The sequence below is a fragment of the Blastomyces dermatitidis genome (genome assembly GCF_000003525.1).
Source record: "Blastomyces dermatitidis ER-3 genomic scaffold supercont1.8, whole genome shotgun sequence".
Taxonomy (NCBI): domain Eukaryota; kingdom Fungi; phylum Ascomycota; class Eurotiomycetes; order Onygenales; family Ajellomycetaceae; genus Blastomyces; species Blastomyces dermatitidis.
The window spans coordinates 3427823-3445280 of NW_025544781.1; the positions used below are offsets into that span (position 1 = coordinate 3427823).

Below are 17458 nucleotides of genomic sequence, written 5' to 3' on the forward strand. Positions count from 1 at the left end.
TCAGTCATCAGAACAGTAGAGAGTGAGATTGAAAGCATTAAAATACATGAGAGCATTTAAGTGTTCTTTCAGCACTTTTGTATTCAATTCTGTAGATGTTGAAATCATGTAAGTTAATTGTTAAATCTCTTTGTATTGAAGTTATTAAGTTGTATGCATATCTGCTATCTATTACTATTGTAATTTCAACATTGCTTAGAGTCACTGTGATATCATGTCTATGCTTGTATTTGAGAGTTTCATATTATCATTAGATATGATTATATCAATTGTCAGATATGTAATTATATTCTCATATATCTGAGTGTCAGAACTCTTAAGTCTTTTACTGATATTCTCTTATAAAATCTTATTACAGAGCCAGAGTGACTGATAAGTAAGCTTCTATCTGAGAACTTAATATTCACTTAAATATGTTTCTCTTTCTTATATATTGTTACATGTTTGAATATCTCTTGATAAATAATCATTTCTGATCAGAAGATGATGTGTGAATAATCATTTTCTAATAAGAAGATAATGCATGAATAATTGTTTTCTAATAAGAAGATAATAAATATTTTTATAGTGTAAAAGATCTATGCTGAATAGATCAGTATAATATTATAGATCTTATATAACAAAGATAAAAATATTAAAGAAGAAAAGAAAGAGAAAGTGTAAGAATCAGTGATTGAGATGAATATTTATACACATATGTGATGATGTACATAGTGAAGCTTCAGAGTGAAAGAATATACACACATTTATAGTAACTGAGAATTGATGATCAGAAATAACTGAGAATCAGAGTGTATATTACACATATTTGTAGTGACTAAGAATCAGTGATTGAGAATGAAAGAATCTATGAAGTGTAATAAAATAGTCTATATAATTGATCAGGCACAGCCTGCTATAAATAAGATTATTAAATAATCTAGTTCTAGTTTCAGACATGATTATATAATTAGTTTATATAGTTTTATCTCAGCAGACTCAGACTCTCTGACTCAGTTACAGTAGTTTACAGTATTATTAATTCAGTATGATACTAATCTACTTTTAATTCAAGTTATATACTCAGAGTAATTCTTGTTAGAAAGTCTGAGAAGAATTCATTTCATCTTTAATAAAGATTTCTGAGATTTACAAGAATTTTTCAGATTCTTCAAGTTTGACTTTTTATTATTATATACTTATACATCTTTGAGATTTGAAAATCATCTTATCTTATAGTTAAAGAGAAGAAGAATAGAAATATTTCTTTAATATTTTAAAAAAATCTATAGATGTATACTCTTAAAAATAACTATATTTTTTAATCTCAGAATTTCTAAGAGCTTTTTTTTATATAAGAACTTGAATTAAAATTTCTGTGTTTAAAAACATAATATAATCAATTACTTAACACCTGTCTACACTTAACACTTGTCTCTGTAATTCTATTTCAATCAACTTCAAATATTAATATCTCAATAAATATTCATTATTTTAACTTTTTAATTTGTAATGTATAAATATCAAGATTTATATTATAATATAATTCAAAAATATTGTAATATAATTAAAATTGATTAAAATATAGATTTAATTATAAAATAAAATACAATTAAATAAAATATATAATATTCAATTATAAATTAAGAAATAAATATTATATATTATTAAAATTTATAAATATTATATAAATATATTATAATTTAATAGATATTATATTATTTTATATAAAAATTAATTTAATTTTTAAGAATTTTTTTAATTTTTTAATTTTCATTTTTATATAAATTACAAGTAAAATATTAAAAATTCTTGAAATTTTAAATTTTTAAAAATAATTTATTAAATATAAATATATTTAAGTGCTTTAATATAATAATTTATTTAAATTACAGTTTTAAAATATAAATAATACATAGTTATTACAAAAGTAGTATTTAAAAAATACAAAGTTATATAAAATTCTAAATAAATCAATAATAAATAAGAATTTTAAAATAAAATTTTATATAGTATTAGAAATATATATAATCTATACTATATTTAAATTTTATATAAAAATAATCAATATTTATTAATATATTTATAAACATATACTCTGTATTTTCTTTTAAAATAGTCATTTAAAAAGTTTAATAAATTAATAATTATATATCATCTTGTAAGAGGTCTATGCTGAATAGATCAGTATTATATTAATAGATCTTATTTAATAAAGATAAAAATATTAAAGAAGAAAAGAAAGAGAAAGTATGAGAATTGATGATTAAGATGAATATTTATACATGTATGTGATAATGTACACAGTGAAGCTTCAGAGTGAAAGAATATACATGTGTTTATAGCAGCTGAGAATTGATGATAAGAAATAACTGAGAATTGAAGCATATATTACATGTATTTGTAGCAGCTGAGAATTGATGATCAGAAATGAAAGAATCTATGAAGTGTAATGAAATAGTCTATATAATTGATCAGACACAGTCTGCTACATTAGTCTCTTCTTTTCAGAAGTAGTTCTCATCAGTCAAGAGCTGCTGTTTTGAATAATATGAAACTCAGAGTTCAGATCAGTTGATTATAACTGACTCATTTCATGAGATATTACTGACTGTGACTGCAGAGACTCTCATTGAGAATATTCTTAATCTCTCATTTAAGATCATTATCTTCTTCCATACTGTCTGATAACTGTTAGTCAGAAGTCAGCTGAGAAGAGAATGAATTGATAATAATATAATAGAGCAAGCTTGTATGAAATACATCATGAATTTCTGATAATGTATTAAGATGATAGTTGTAACTATCTAGAACTTCTATCACTTTATATCTGATATAATGATAATCTAGTGCATGAGATGAATATGTGATTTATATGTTCTTAAGATTCAATCATATCAGTTCTTCTATCTTATATTATTCAGTGAAGTCTCAGTGAACATTGATTTAATTCTCTTGATCTTGTTTCACAGTTATTATAAAGACTACTGCTCAATCACAGATATCTCAGAGCTTTATTACTATATTATCAGTGATCTGAATTGAACTGTGAGAGTTCAGTGTGAACTGTGTAATCTCTAGAAGATTCAACACTTTCATATGATATCTATGTGTAAGAAAGAACAGACATATATCTGTTAAAATAGTATCTCAATCATTGATAGTAATCTCTGCATGTAGAAGAAGATCATGTCAATAATTTTATAAGTGATTACAGAACTTATAAAGATAATTTTTTATAATCTGAATTATCTGTTCTGATGCATCATCAGTCTCAGAATAATAGACAGTTAACAGACAGTATATAATCTTAAGAACTTAACAGATTCTAGTTCAGAGAGTGCTCATAAATTGACAGCTCTGATTCAATACTATGAATCTCAGAAATTCATATATCTGATAGAACAGGCTTTATAGAAAAGCTTCAGTAACTTGTTCAGTATTTATCTTATTACTAGATTTCAATATTATATCTTTACTTAATTAATTCACTATGATCAGAATATTTCTACAATTCTTACTCTTAAATAGATTAACAGTAAAGTCAATCACTACATCTCATCAGATTCTATTAGAAATTTTCAGTGATTTCAGTAGATCTTTTCTACAGTTCTTTCATGAGATAATAGAAGAACAGTGATTGCAGTTTCAGATAAAGTGTCTGATACTGTTTAATATCTCAGGTTAATAGAACTCTCAGAAGATCATTCTATACAGTTATTCACAGTCTGAATAATCAGTTATACACAAATCATGCATCTCTTGTATTATTCAGATATATAAGAGTTTAAAGTGAGAGACTCAGCATTATTCACAGAATTATAGAGTATTATTATCATTAATTGAACATTCTGAGATGTCAGTTCTTACACATAATTCTGAGAGAAATCAGAGTACTTCTTATTATACTACTTTAGTGAGTACTTGAAGAAGTTCATCAGTTTAAGCTGCTATATATCATAGCTCATCTAATGTAGATTTGAAAGAAGTTAAGATATCAGTAACAGTTCTAATCAGAGAAGAATATATAGTACTGTGAGCTGTTTTATCTTGATTAACTAGTATCTTTGAATTTAAGAGCTGATGCTCTTAGTTTATTCAGTGAGTATCTGTTATATCAGATGATATATTCTGCTCTTGTTATAAGAGAGCATCTGATATCAAGTTCTGACTGCTAGAAGAATAATGTATTATAAAATAAAAGCAGCTTAAGAACTCAGATCATTATATCTATCATTCAGTAAGTTTACAGATAGTTATGAAGTATTTAAGATTCTTATAATCTATGACTATCTCAAATTCAGAGATACTTCAGAGTTCAGAGTCTCATTCTTGTAAACAGTGCATAATCATGAGAAGTTTCTTATTATAGATCTCATAATTGCATTCAGCAGAACTCAGTTTCTTAGATATGAAAACATATAATTGTAGAATATCTTCATGATTATATTATAATATCACTTCTTCTATCATGTAGTCAGAGAAATCAGCTTCAACAACTATCTCATAATCAGAATTAAATATTATTAGCAGAGAGATATTAATAAACATCTTCTTGATCTATATAAATACAGCTTCAGTATTCACTGATTATTAAAATACTTAGTCTTTCTTAGTCAGATCTGTAAGTGATCTCATAATATCTGAGAAGTTTTATATAAATTGCTGATAGAAGTTAGTAAATCTGATGAAGCTTTGTACATCTTTCACAGTATACAGAGCTTTTCATTCAAGAATGATAAAGACTTTCTCAGAATTCATTCAAATTCTCTTATCAGCTTCTATAATAAAACTCAGATACTTGATACTCTTGACTTCAAAATCACACTTATCAATATCTATTGATAGTTCTGCTTCTTATAGCTATTGTAATATCTTTCACACATATTCTTGATATTCTTTTCTGAATTCATCAGTGAAGATGAGAATGTCATCTAGATAAGTAGATACAAACTCATTAAGAAAATCTCAGAGTGCTCAGTTAATATACCTCTGAAATATACTAAAGACATTAGTCAGTTCAAAGAATGTGACTATTTATTCAAAGAGATTATAATATGTTCAGAATGCTGTAAGCCATTCATCTTCTTCAGTGATACAAATCTTATGAAACACAGTTATAATATCTAGTTTTATAAATCATTGAGCTCATCTGATCTGTGCTAGAGTTTCATTGATAAGAGATAAGAGATATTGATCTTTCTTTATCAATCTGTTCATACTTCAGTAGTTCATACAGAATCAGAGTTCTTTATCTAATTTCTTTGTAAAGAGAATAGAGGCTGCAGCAGAAGAGTTACTAATATGTATAAATTCTTTATTCAACAGATTATTAAGTATCTTTCAAAGAAGAAGAAGTTCATCTCAGAACATGTTATAAAGAGAGTCTTATAATGATACAGAGTTCTTATCATTCTTCTTCTCTAACTTGATACTGTGATTCACTTCAGAATCTTGTAAGAGAGGTATATTTATAATATTATCTCATCAGAAGATATCTAGATATTTATAATATTATTAAGAGAGTTTTATATAAGAATCTGTTATTGTAACACAGAATAACTTTTCTAGAGTCTTTTTAATATTAGTCAGACTAATAGAATAGATTATTACATCATTCTGCTATCAGTAACTTCTTTTTCAGAGTATTTTATATACATTAACAGAGATCTGTGTCAGATTCACAATCTTGTGAATATTATCTTCATGAACTCTATTATTATTAGAGAATATCAAGCTTCTGTTTTAAGTATTTAATAAGATGTCTTATTCAGATAGTCAGGTAAGTTCTAATATAAGATTATAATCAAGATTATTAACTTTATATACATAGATATCTTCACATTGATGTTCTCTCATATCTATGATCAGCTTTATTATGTAACAGATACAAATGTCTTTTGAATCATTAAATTCTGCAAGAAGTCAGGGTTTTGATAAGAGAATATACTGAAGATTATGATGTCTTACAACTGAAGATTTTATCATTGTATAGTGACATAGATCACTGTCTATCATGACTTTTATATTATACATATTATCAATCACAGTAGATATAAGAATTGCATTTATTATTATCTTCTCTTTAAATTATTATTATTCAATCTCTTCAAGCTTCTGTTTACAAATTTGAATAGAAGCTATTCTTTTCCTTGTTTCATCAGAGCATTCTCATGGTTATCTTCTAAATCTTTCTCTAATGTAATGTGATTGATGTGAACAGGCACTAATTCATTCTTTGAATAAGAAGACACCGATCTTTTTCTTGAGTATGAAGACATATAGATTAATTAGCAGTTGAAAGCAATGTGTTCTGATCAGTTACAGTTGATACACATTTCATATTAATGTTAATTAATGACTTCTTCAGAAGTGATCTCAGAGACTCAGAAGCCTGTTTAAACAGTGAAAACTCTTGCTTATATATAGATATTTAAATCTATTCAGTTCATGATATCTGCATCATTGTTATTCTTTGATACAGGTGTATAAGTGACTGAAGTGTAACATCTTCTGCCACTGTTCTGTATAGTCTTGAGCTTAATAAGACAGTCATTCAATGTTCAGAGCTGTGTGCAGAAGTCTTTATAAGTCTGGTCTTTGTCTATACTTATAAGAGTCTGTAAGAGTTTAAAAGTCAATGTCTTCTTAAGCATGCTAATCTTCATTCAATTCTCTCAAGATTGATCACCTGCTTCTAGAATCTTGATGTTGAAGTCAGAGATAAATATTGTAAGAGAAGTATTTCTCTATTAAGTGCTCTGTAATTAATCTAATACTTTCTGTTACATGACAGTGTCTCAGAACAGAATATTAAGATGTTTCATAATATTATCAGATATTTTCAATACTGATTCACATGCTTTCATTCATGAATGAAACTTCTGTTTTATGTAATTCTTCAATTATTCATTGATATATCAATCTTGATTGATTAATGAACTGATGAAATCTTCATCTATACTCAGTTTTACAAGCATTTCCATTCTTCATGATGAGTAGAGACTCAGAGAGTGAGATTGAAAATATTGAAATATATAGAAGCATCTAAGCATTCTTTCAGTGCTTTTATATTCAATTCTGTAGATGTTGAAATCACATGAGTTAATTGTTGAATCTCTTTGTATTGAAGTTGTTAAGTCGCGTGCATGTCTGCTATCTGTTGCTGTTGTAATTTCAACATTGCTCAGAGTCACTGTGATATTGTTTCTTGAGTGTCAGAACTGTCAGATCTTTCACTGATATTCTCTTTGTAAAATCTTACTCTCTTTGTAAGATCTTATTACAGAGTCAGAGTGACTGATGAACAAGCTTCTATCTGAGAACTCAGTGTCTGCTTAACTGTTTAACTGCTTCTCTATTTCTTACACATTATTACATATTCAGATATTTCTTGATAAATAATCATTTCTAATAAGAAGATGATGAATGTTTTTATAGTATAAGAGGCCTACACTGAATAGATCAGTATTATATTGATAGGTCTTATTTAACAAAGATAAAAATATTAAAGAAGGAAAGAAAGAGAAAGTGTGACAATCAGTGATTGAGATGAATATTTATACATGTATGTGATAGTGTATGTGATGAAGCTTCAGAGTAGAAGAATATACACATGTTAATAGCAGCTGAGAATCAGTGATGAAAAATGACTGAGAATCAGAGTATATATTACATGTGTTTATAGCAGCTGAGAATCAGTGATTGAGAATGAAAGAATCTATGAAGTGTAATGAAATAGTCTATATAATTGATCAAGCGCAGCCCGTTACATATCTTTTTATAAAAATTTGATATAATATAATATATATCTGTAAATTATTATATTCATTTTTTAGAATAGTTTTTGATAAATATTCATTGAGATATTAATATTTAAAGTTGATTGAAATAGAATTACAGCCTGTAATTCTAGTCACTGAGATTATAAATTTCATGTTTAATCTCATTTAATCTAGTCTTATACATTTCTTAGTATGAATTCTGCTGAGACTAGTTATTAAAAAAAACATGTAAAGTAACTATATATCAGATCTTAAAATGAAATCATGACTTGAAAAAAATAAGAAAGTGATTTTATTTAATCTTATTTAATCTCATTCTTGAGATAAAGTTACTATTTTTAAACATTTTAAGATTTTTTTTAGACTATTTTTAATTTTTTAAAAAGTAACACTTTTTGATAATACTTAAATAAGATTTAAAGTCATTTAAAGCAATAAAAATAATTTTAATTAAGAAGTGAAAATCATGATCTTATTTGAAAAATGTGATAAGAGTAGACAGTAAGTCTTATTAAAATAGTATAAGACTACTATCTAATGTTAAAACTGTGTAATGAGATCAGTCAAATTGGTAATAAAACTATCAAAAAATCTGGTCCTGGTCTCAGACACAGTCACACGGTCAGTCTAATTACAGGAGCGGGCGTTGAGTGTAGACCGGCGTTGAGTGATTGATTACGTTACTAGTTAACTTTAAGATAATACTTCTATTCTAAGAACTTGAGATATGAATATAAAAATCAGATACATTATGAGAACATTGTTATTCTAAGGTTCTAAGATGATACAGAAATGATGAATCTATTCTCTTTCATACTCAGAATACTGAGTAAATTGTTCTCATGTTGCTAACAACCAGGAACTGTTTCTTCTCAGACACTTTGCAAGATATCATCACTCACATGACCTGATTTTACTATTTGAGGTTAGCTCATGACATAATCATCAATCCAGTGTTAAAACAGCAATGAATATCTGGAGAAGCGTCTGAGCTTGCTGAGATAAAGGCAGCCGTACTTTCTCTTTAATGATGTGCCATGTGATCTGACTTGGTAGGTCAAAACGCTTGGGCCGGCCAATACAGCACAGGGGTGAGCCTGCTGAGATAAGCGGCCGCTACATCCTCGCGACGGTTTGTAGGTTAGAATATCAACTCTACTATCCAACCCGCACAAGAATAGCCCATATGACTGGGACCAAACGCTCTTGGGTAGGCGACCTAGCCCAAGATCCAAAATCAGACATGACACCCCACGACAGCAGCATAGATGGAGACACATCCACCATTCGGTCAATTTTCAACACTTTCCGCGGCGATCTAGACGAGCACCATGACCGCCGAGAACGTGTGATTAAAGCTTCAAGAGACATTACGGCTCTGAGTAAAAAGATGTATGCCAGATATCCGGAATCGATGGCTCTGGATTCCTTTTGCATGGGAGCTGAGAGGCTGATTGATTCACAGTATATTCTCCTTGCATCGAGTTCGCGCTCTGAATAAACCCCTCCCCAAAAACATCACGGAGGACAACCAAGAACGGCTAGCGCAAATAACTGCCCTCTTCAACTCCGTCGTACCCGACTTGGCTGGAATCAACGAGCACCGATACCAATGGCAAATCAGCCCCGGTATCCAGGAATACATCGAAGCTGCCACATTCCAACACTATGTAGAGACCCAGCGACTCATGTCCCTTGATGACGTGACCGAGTCATTACCTCCAGGCATCCTCGTGACGGAGGCGGACTACATCCTAGGCTTATTCGATTTGACGGGAGAAATGATGCGCTTTGCCATCACAACAATGTCGGCTGATTCCGTCAAAACCATGTCCGTCGATGGTGCTGCGCCTACTGGCTCTAACGAGAAGGACACTAGTCGTGGTAGCATCCTGCTAGACCTACGGCAACTTCGTGCCATGTTTGAATCAATAAATGTACCGCGGGGACATAGCTTGAACCGGGACTTCGGAAAAAAGCTAGAGGTGATGCAGAGGTGCGTGGAGAAGGTGGAGCGGGCCGCCTATGGTTTGCTTGTACGGGGAAGCGAGCGACCTGGGGGATGGATTCCGGATTTGACCGGCCCCCCTCAGGTAGAGAGCTATTGAATCTGTATTCTGTCTTAACTAATTAATATCACGTTTCCTCTGGTCTACGGGTGTATGATGAGCATCTGTTTTGATAACTGGGCGAGGAGTCAAGGTTTACGAAAAACAAATAAAATTTTCGCGTGTTTTATGACGCAATAGGCCATAAAAGTGTGAGTTTTTTAATGCGGGATAACTACCGCGATGAGGCTTGGTGGGTATGCTGTGACTATAAGACACTTGATAGTGCCACATACCTTGTTGGGTACAAGGTTCCGTACCTTGATAAGTACCATCCATTGCGAAGCGCCAGTATTTACCAGAGGAAATAATAAAAATTCACTTTGCTAAATACAATATCATGCTTCATTTAATCATTGACGGACGGGTCCACTACGAACCCACGACTGGATATCAATCCCATTGGGTGGGTTTAGTCATCCTAAAGGCGCAATGTGTATCAAGGCCAGAAAATCGCATCATAATAGAACATGACCGGGTAAAATATTTTCGGATCATCCGACCGTACAATTCTGAAGCCGATCTGTGATGATTGAAAAAGAGAAGATATAGTCCCATCCCATGAGCAAAGCAAACAGAGGCGCACAGAATTAGAAAATAAAGAACTCCATGAATCTCGTCAACCCATCATCGATTCGCTGGGTACGGGCATACATAGCATCTAGCATAACCGTTGAGCATCCCCCTATTGAGCTGGGTGGGTAGGGTCTTCATTCTCATCAAGGATCCCGCGATGAATGAGCTCCTCAGGCTTGGGGCGGCTCTGGATCTTATGTTCCAGATGATCAGCCAGCATATGCTTCTCCAGCTCACGCGCATTGGCCTGGAGAGCCGGAGCAGCGGTGGAAGGTGGGATGATGTTTCCTAATATTGGATTGGGTGTTAGGCTGCTACGCATTACTGGGGAAGCCGATGTCGGATAGTTATGAATTCATACTCTCCACAAGGTCTTCGCGATCGGGCCTTTTCTCCAGATGCTTCTTGAGGCTATCTGCAGCCTTCTGACGGGCTAACTCCTGTTGTGCTGCCTGCAGGGACCTGGCCGCAAAGGGGTGGTGTTAGCGAGTTTGGGACCTTTCAAATTTGGGGATAGGAATGACCGAGAGGGCAAACATACGGAGCAAGATTGGTATCTAGGAGGATATGTCTCTCTTTCAAATCTTGCGGCTCGGGACGGTGTTGGAGATACTTCTCTAGCGAGTTGCGCCGCTCGACGGGCGAAATGGGGGAAGTGTCAACGTTTGAGGACTCAGCCATGGGTGGTTAGCTGAATAGATACTAGGTAGCGAGGGATGAAGGAGGGATGTTGTTAGTTGTTAATACTGGGTATATGATTGAGACTGAAGTAACTAGAGAGCTAAGATCAAGTTCATAGTACAGAGAATGTGTGCAGAGAAAAGTGTCAGAGTCTGTTAATTTGTATAGGAGTCACTGAGAGGAGTAGTACTCTGTGATAGCTGGCTCTTTTGCCCCAGTAGCCTACACCTAGTGTTTTCTTCCTGCGGAATCGCCCCGATTCGGTGCTCTGACGTAATCACGCGCTTCTGTGGAATGAACGCCAAGCCCGTTTTCAACTTGCTTCTTCGCTGCTTGCCATCGTTCCAACGTCCCTCTGTCTCGCGGTGTCTATATATAGATTATATATATCAGAGGCTCGCGTCAGACAGTGGACCATCATTTCTGCTTCTGGTTGCACTACACATACTACAGTGTTGCATGATCATCTTCCCTCTTAAGCATCTCTCGAACCAAACACCTAATATGCCCACTTAGCGCGTATGACTGCGCTAATCCCATTACCATGACCACGTCGAGAAATACAACCCCAGCCCAGATCTTCCCTGGGAGGGGGATTGGGTTTCTGAGTACGATTGCCTCCTGTATTTGTACCTATAGCTATGTTGATAGGATGTGCTAACTGGTCCTTCGCTATTAGCCTTGGGAGCCTCACTATATAATACCATAACCCGCCTCAAAGCCCATCCCCACACTTACCCCTCTATCGATTTGTCGTACTCCTCGTCCGATCCTATCCACGCCCCGATCCTGCTAAGCTTGCCCGCCAATGGCATGCGCCTGCGGTTCGATGGTCCTGACCAGAGACTGCGCTTGATAGAAGTCCTGGATTTCACCAAAATTCCTCTCGCATATAAATCCCACGACGTCCTCAAAGCCACGAAACCCATGGACCAGTCACCGCAACTAGGGCCAAGCTTTCGTCATGTCTACAATCGTATGTTTGGGCCATCCTATCCAGGGGAGTTTATTCCCAGTTCCTCAGGCTCAAAGTACGGAACATACGTTCTTTCCTACCCCGGTATCGCTTTCTCATTCCCCTTGCTTCAGTCTGCCTGGTCTGAGCAATGCGATTTCGTCTCCTTAATGTCATCATCTGCCGCATCTCCCGCTACTTCGATGGCTGTTTTCCAGGGATCGTCATGGGCAGATGGCCGCTCTAATTTGTTGACTCGAACGCCCCAATACCCCAGATCAACTGCACTCGCGGGGAAAAATCGAGAGTCGGTCGCAGATGAAATTGAGGAAGTCAAAGTACATGGTGCAGGTAGGGTGGAATTCTTCCGCAGAATGGGTCCATCATTTTGCATTTCCCTCTCAGAGACGACACCGCAGGATCTTGTAGCAGAATTTGGCCCTCCAGATGCTATCTATCGGAAAAATGATCGACGTATATCAATTCACGGGACCCAAGCACTTGGTAACACGAACCTCCGACGTACGAGCCCTTCTCCAGGCCGCATTGCTGACCCGACAGACATGGACCCGTTGTCTGAAACTAGTGTGACAGACGATTCGGATGGTGACAATTCTCCTGCTTTCCAACAGGATCGGGCTTCGCTGGCAACCGAGTGCTTTTATAACTACTTTGATCACGGGTTCGACGCCTTTATCTCCCATCCAACCGTTTCTGGACCACCGTTTCCAGGTTCCTCACATCCCGATACGTCGACAATCTCCTCACCTCCGCAGTTAGTCGTAACAAAGCTACTTCTACATGGGAACGTGCCAGGGTCTTATCCCTTCAATCGCCATAGGCGCAGCCGCTGGGTCCTGAATATCAATTCCGCCAGACAACCTCTGACGTCGGAAACCCCATATGACCAGCTATCAGACGAGTTGAAACGAATCTGGAAAGGTTCTTACTCGAGCGCATCCGAGGAAATGGCACTTCAGAGAGGAATGGTCCTCAACCGTGGCTGGGGTGACAGTCCTGGAAGCAGCGTCGAGCTTCTGGGTGGCTGGGAGGACAGCTCTACCAGCAAACCTTGGACTGGCTCAGTAACCGACGGTAGTCAAATCCTGGGAAATACTGAGTTGTTTGGTTTCCCAGGCTTGCTTTTTGAAGTGTTGAAGAATGGAGCCATTAGTTGTTTGACAGTGTACTAACTTGGGTTAGTATTCTTTTTTTATCTTTGCTTTATCCTTTCATATCGGCGCGCGTTTATTGAGCATGTCTAACGATAGTGGTCATATATCCCGGCATATCCATAAGTTTCATTATTTCATGTCAATTTAATTTATTCAAGTATACTTCGTGTGTAACATATCTGTGTGCTGGCTCTATATCTATCTCAATGGAGAATCACTTACTGCTCATGAATATATCCAAAATCCCGATGTTGACTCAAGAATTATACGGCCATTCAACAGTCTGAGTCGTCCTTTTCAACTTCTAGCCTCATTATCCATGTCCTCATAAACGATTGCGATAGTATGAAAAGTTATCCTATGATGCAAACCCGAAAAAAACCATTGCAAAAAACATGCCGGTCCCGCTGCTTTGCATGAACCAGGTATACAGTTGAATGTGGTTCAAAACTGGATACACTAGACAGATTTTGCAACCACTGCGCGGACAAAAAAATTACCTATTCCAGTAAGATGGATTCATGAGTCTCATATTTTTAACTTCACCATCAGTCCTAGACTGGCCGGCGGGACCATGAATTTCATGTTGGGTCCTATTTGATCTGGTCTCATACATTTCTTGGCATGAGCATTAACGTGACTCACCGGTGTCACCACTCAACGAACTTCAAAAAGCACTCTATAGAGCTGTTAATTTTCAATCATAGCATAACAATACAGTAAGATATTAATATTATTTATTAAAGATTAAAAGTATATATAGAATACATCATATAAATATATATGATTAATTCAGAGAATAATTATGTGGTCTAATAATTCACCTGAAATATAAAACTTGCAATTTTAAAATGATTGAATCAAATTACAGTGTAGAAAATATCAGGGAAGAAATATCATTTGATTTTCTCAGAGAAATCTGTGTGTGATATTTATTACTATTTTCAGAAGATTGTATAGAGTTTTTACAGTGTTTTGAACTCACTGGTAATCTTGTTATAAATCTTTTTAAAATCTTTGTAAATATCTGTTTTATCAACTGTGTTTTATAATATTTAACAGTATATTCTTTCTTCTCTTTTTACAGTTGAAACTTCTATTCATTTTACTATTATTTCTCTATAAAATGTTTAACTGTAGCTGCAGCTTTAATCTTCTTAGAATATTAAATAGCTTTTAAATGTTTTTCCTTACATTGTTTTTTTCACTTGATAAGCTTTGTCTGTTTTTACTTATAAAAAATCACTTATTAAAGTATTATATTTTTCTTACATATTTTTCTTATATATCTAATTATTAATTTTTGCACTTTTATTAACATTTGCTTACTTTTTCTATTAACTGTTATTAGACTGACTGTGTTACTGTGTCTGAGACCAGGATCAGATTTTTTAATAGTCTCATTATCAATTCAACTGATCTTATTACATGATTTTAACATTAAATAGTAGTCTTATACTGTTTCAGTGAGACTTACTGTCTACTCTTATCACATTTTTCAAATAAGATTATGATTTTCACTTCTCAATTTAAATTATTTTTATTGCTTTAAATGACTTTAAATCTCATTTAAGTGTTATCAAAAAGTGTTACTTTTTAAAAAATTAAAAATAGTCTAAAAAAACCTTAAAATGTCTAAAAATAGTAACTTTATACTAAGAATGAAACTAAATGAGATTAAATAAGATCACTTTCTCATTTTTTTCAAGTTATAGTTTCATTTTAAAATCTGATATATAGTCACTTTGCATATTTTTTTGATAGCTAGTCTCAGTGAGATTTATGTCAAGAAATGTATAAGATCAGATCAAATAAGATTAAATATAAAATTCATAATCTCAGCAGCTAGTCTAACTGTTATAGTTATTACAGCTATCACGTGTAACAATCTTCTTAAATCACGTGATTAATCACTATATTAAGCTCTTTATAAATAGCTCTATTAATACAATTTTTAACTATTCTACAGATTATAGTCTGAATAGTATGTTTTTCCTTTTTATAAAATGTTTTATCAATATTTTAATAAGAATAGTTTATCTTTTTCAGAAAGACTTTTACTTTTTATTAGAAATATTTTATTTTTTCTGAATCTGCTCATTAGTAGATTTATATCTTTTTTAAAAATGCATTCTTCATTATAGAGAATGTCATCTGTTTTTACATATCTTAAAGAAGCAGTTATTTCAATATAAGTAATATATCTATTACATTATTATTCAGCTCAAGACTTAGAATTACCTGTTTTTCTAGATAATTTATTAATAGAATAATCACTTATTATAAGAAGAATTCTGAGTTATATGATAAGAGTGATATCACTTTTCATCAGAGTGTGAAATTCAATAATGAGATAATAGAAGTACTTCAAAACAAAGAAAAGTAGTATTAATATTTATATTTATTTACAGTATGTATTTATTCTAATTTAATAAATTCTTTCTCTTTTTCTTCTTTAAAATGCTAGGTTTTAATAATGATCTAAATCAACTCATCAATTACACTACAGAAAATCTTATGAATCTTAAATATATAATACTTTTGAATTAACTGACTGAAGCTGAAATTATACAATATCTTATTATATCTAACTCTCTATAAAGCTCAAGAGATACTCTGAGAGATAAGTTACAGAAATACTAGAAGAAAGTTAAATATTCTCTAAAAATTTAATCAGTGACTATCTTTAACAGTTCTAATTATAAGATCTGATGCATTGATATGTTAACTAATATAGAAGTTATTAAGAGAATTAACATCTTATTAAAAACTTAATAAAAATTCTCTTTTACATGTTATATTGATTCTGAGAAGTAAAAAATCTCTTTCAAGTCTTTATATAAATATATACTGTGAACTCTTATTAGTAATATTTAAACTATTATTAAGATCTTAGAAGGTGATAATACTGCAGCTCTATAAAACAAGATCAATATTAAATACATAATATCACTGAGTGAAGAACATGTTCATCTTCAAAGAATTAATCAAAATACAGATTAAGAACAGTGATTATTTTACTTTTCAGAGATATTTTCACTACTTCATTTCTTATTACAAAGAGCTCTGTCAGAGTACTGAAAATATATACTATAATCTTTTTCTCAACAATCTATGAGATTATCAAACATTATTTATAAAGATATATCTGACTATGTTTTAATTCACTGATTAAAAATTAATTGTAAACATTAATATTAATGACTTAATAAAGCAGCTGATTAATCATACATTTAAGAAGATTGTCAGTGAACTGAAAGAGCAGGCTTAGACTGATTCTGTGACTGTAAAAAAGAATAAAGAGAAGAATAAAACACAGATGTATAAAAGTGTACTGTAAGAAATATCACTTCTCATGAATGCTTTACCTCTATTTTCATCTCTTATATAATTAATAGAGTTAGCAGCTCTTTACTATATACAACTATATAGACTGAAGTTCATGACTATTATTTATAACTCAGTTTAAATACTATTATATATTAAATCTCTATAATTATCTTTCTACTGTGAATACTTCTAGTAGTTATTAGTATATATTATGTCAAGCTGTGAATATCTGAATAACTATCTGTAAGTACTTATTCTTACATTTCAAGCTCTGATAGTCAGTAATTATCTATTATAACTGAAAGAACTAGAAACTTATATACTTTAATCTCTGTAAACTCTACTGCAGACACTCAGAAGCAGTTATCTGAATTATAAATAACTTTTATAAAAGAAGTTTCAGAGAACTTATTAATCACTTATAAGATATTATTCTCTATATCTGTGACAGAGAAACTCTCTGAACTCATGAATAAATTAATTTCAGTGAAGAATATTCTTAAGTATTTCTTATAAGATTAAGCTATGTTTCTATAAGAAATACTTACTATCTGTAAATAATCTTAAACTGAGTCTCTAGATATAATCTTTACAGATATCTATAAACTAAAAGAAAACTTTCTTAAGCTATAACTGCTTAAGATTATCTACTGAATTATAATCTATCAAAGCTTTTGCGAGTTTATATTTGAAATTAACTTACAAGTCTGACTGTATGTGACGGGCTGCGTCTGATCAATCATATGAACTATTTCATTACACTTCACAGATTTCAACTGCTTCATTCTTGAATGTGTATACTCTGATTCTTGATCATTCTTGATTGCCAATTCTTGACTGCTATGAACACATATAGATTCTTCCGCTCTG

General features: G+C 32.3%; 3 protein-coding genes across 4 annotated transcripts; 2 read left to right on the forward strand and 1 right to left on the reverse strand.

Moving 5' to 3' along the window:
- Positions 1-8770: 8770 nt before the first annotated feature.
- BDCG_07457 (translin-associated factor TraX) lies at positions 8771-11339 on the forward strand. The gene is made up of 2 exons (XM_045423248.1): positions 8771-9155; positions 9229-11339. The coding sequence occupies exons 1-2, from the start codon at positions 8950-8952 to the stop codon at positions 9869-9871; spliced, it is 849 nt and encodes a 282-aa protein (XP_045278682.1). The 5' UTR covers positions 8771-8949; the 3' UTR covers positions 9872-11339.
- Positions 8930-11548, reverse strand: BDCG_07458 (RPEL repeat protein). The gene is made up of 3 exons (XM_045423249.1): positions 10989-11548; positions 10809-10909; positions 8930-10735 (listed from the first exon to the last, which is right to left on the reverse strand). The coding sequence occupies exons 1-3, from the start codon at positions 11126-11128 to the stop codon at positions 10557-10559; spliced, it is 420 nt and encodes a 139-aa protein (XP_045278683.1). The 5' UTR covers positions 11129-11548; the 3' UTR covers positions 8930-10556.
- Positions 11402-13999, forward strand: BDCG_07459. 2 transcript variants are annotated; one of them, XM_045423251.1, is made up of 3 exons: positions 11428-11736; positions 11808-13281; positions 13383-13999. In XM_045423251.1, exons 1-2 carry the CDS (start codon positions 11673-11675, stop codon positions 13274-13276), a joined length of 1533 nt encoding a protein of 510 aa, XP_045282156.1. In that variant the 5' UTR covers positions 11428-11672; the 3' UTR covers positions 13277-13281; positions 13383-13999. The 2 variants fall into 2 exon arrangements, with proteins under 2 accessions (XP_045278684.1, XP_045282156.1); XM_045423250.1 differs by having other exon boundaries at positions 11402-11736; positions 11808-13999.
- Positions 14000-17458: the final 3459 nt, after the last annotated feature.

Coding starts and splice junctions, on each gene's coding strand:
- BDCG_07457 (XM_045423248.1), top strand. CDS start 8,950: ATGACTGGGACCAAACGCTCTTGGGTAGGCGACCTAGCCCAAGATCCA. Junction 9,156..9,228: donor ACGGCTCTGAGTAAAAAGAT/GTATGCCAGATA, acceptor ATTGATTCACAG/TATATTCTCCTTGCATCGAG.
- BDCG_07458 (XM_045423249.1), bottom strand. CDS start 11,128: ATGGCTGAGTCCTCAAACGTTGACACTTCCCCCATTTCGCCCGTCGAG. Junction 10,910..10,988: donor CTAGATACCAATCTTGCTCC/GTATGTTTGCCC, acceptor CTTTGCGGCCAG/GTCCCTGCAGGCAGCACAAC. Junction 10,736..10,808: donor TCGCGAAGACCTTGTGGAGA/GTATGAATTCAT, acceptor ATCCAATATTAG/GAAACATCATCCCACCTTCC.
- BDCG_07459 (XM_045423250.1), top strand. CDS start 11,673: ATGACCACGTCGAGAAATACAACCCCAGCCCAGATCTTCCCTGGGAGG. Junction 11,737..11,807: donor GAGGGGGATTGGGTTTCTGA/GTACGATTGCCT, acceptor CTTCGCTATTAG/CCTTGGGAGCCTCACTATAT.